Source organism: Austrofundulus limnaeus, unplaced genomic scaffold (assembly GCF_001266775.1).
Source record: "Austrofundulus limnaeus strain Quisiro unplaced genomic scaffold, Austrofundulus_limnaeus-1.0 Scaffold288, whole genome shotgun sequence".
Lineage (NCBI taxonomy): Eukaryota > Metazoa > Chordata > Actinopteri > Cyprinodontiformes > Rivulidae > Austrofundulus > Austrofundulus limnaeus.
In genome coordinates, this window is record NW_013952690.1 from 401,539 (window position 1) to 402,665 (window position 1,127).

Genomic DNA, 1,127 nt, shown 5'->3' on the forward strand with positions numbered 1-1,127 from the left:
ATAATAATAATAATAATAGTAGTAGTAGTAGTAGTAGTAGTAGTAGTAGTAGTAGTAGTAGTAGTAGCAGTAAAGTCCATCATGTTCCATTTTATTATGGTGTGACTTGGGGGCCATTGTCTGTAGGCATTAGGACCAATCACTAAAAAGCCTGGCACTTTAACATAGATGTTCACATTCTGCTCACTAAACGTGAAATTGATGCTTAACTGGCCGGAACCTCGGCCTTCAGAATCAAATTTCATTGCTACTTTCCTCACGTGACTAATGGAATTCAGTTTTACGCATTTGGACGCGCTCGCGTAAAGGGGGGCGTCGGCCTTCAGACCCTGACAATGTGGGACAACGATGAAGGTCAGAAATCCTCTTCATGCAACATTAAAACATTTATTCTCCCACTGGTCGCTGTTTCTGATGTTCCACAGATTCTCCTCGTGTGTTCATGTCGCAGGTGTTTCCCTTCTCTCTGCTTATTTCAATGAAACCCTTTGGTTCAGCAGAGTTCCATAAATCCCACCCTGTTGTTAAGTTTCCATTCTGGAAATGCAACCAGTTGCTATGGCAGCGAGATCACACCGGATATAGTTCCATTTAAACAAAAAAAGGAGAAAAGGGAGAAAAAACAAAGACGCAGTTTTTGAAGACAATTATCCCGGGAAGCGTCCAGAAATGGTCAAACTGGTCTTCAGGGCTTTCGTCCCGTTTCCGCGTTCCACCTGGATTCATCCAAACGCACCGGAAGACGGCTTGGATCGGGTTTGTAAAGTCATTTGGAGCAGAGCGACTGAGCTCCTGCGCCGAGGCGACCGGTCACCACAGAGTCCGACCAACGAAGCCACTGCCTCCCCTCACAACGAGCCGAGCGGCCGGTAAGAGTTGACATTTCACCGCGTGCTGCTCAGACACTGCGTATTTTTTATTTATTTTACTTCAAAGGAAAGTTGATTCTAACTTTAATCATTAATCATAAAGACCTCAGTAATACACGTAACCTAAGATGACAAAGTCAGTTATATATTTAATAAGCTTATTGAGATTTTTTAGTTAATTTGTTTATGTTTATAACGGGATTCAGTCTAAAAACAGGCAATATCATCCAAAGTTTATATGCTGGAATTATTATATAT

General features: G+C 42.1%; 1 protein-coding gene across 1 annotated transcript in view; it reads left to right on the forward strand.

Moving 5' to 3' along the window:
- The first annotated feature begins 669 nt into the window (after positions 1 to 669).
- The window catches only part of c19h1orf94 (chromosome 19 C1orf94 homolog), an 8,499-nt gene continuing 8,041 nt past the window's right edge, over positions 670 to 1,127 (forward strand). The window contains exon 1 of the mRNA XM_014021331.1: positions 670 to 869. Within this exon, the coding sequence (XP_013876785.1) occupies positions 670 to 869 (200 nt within the window). The remainder of the gene's footprint in view (positions 870 to 1,127) is intronic.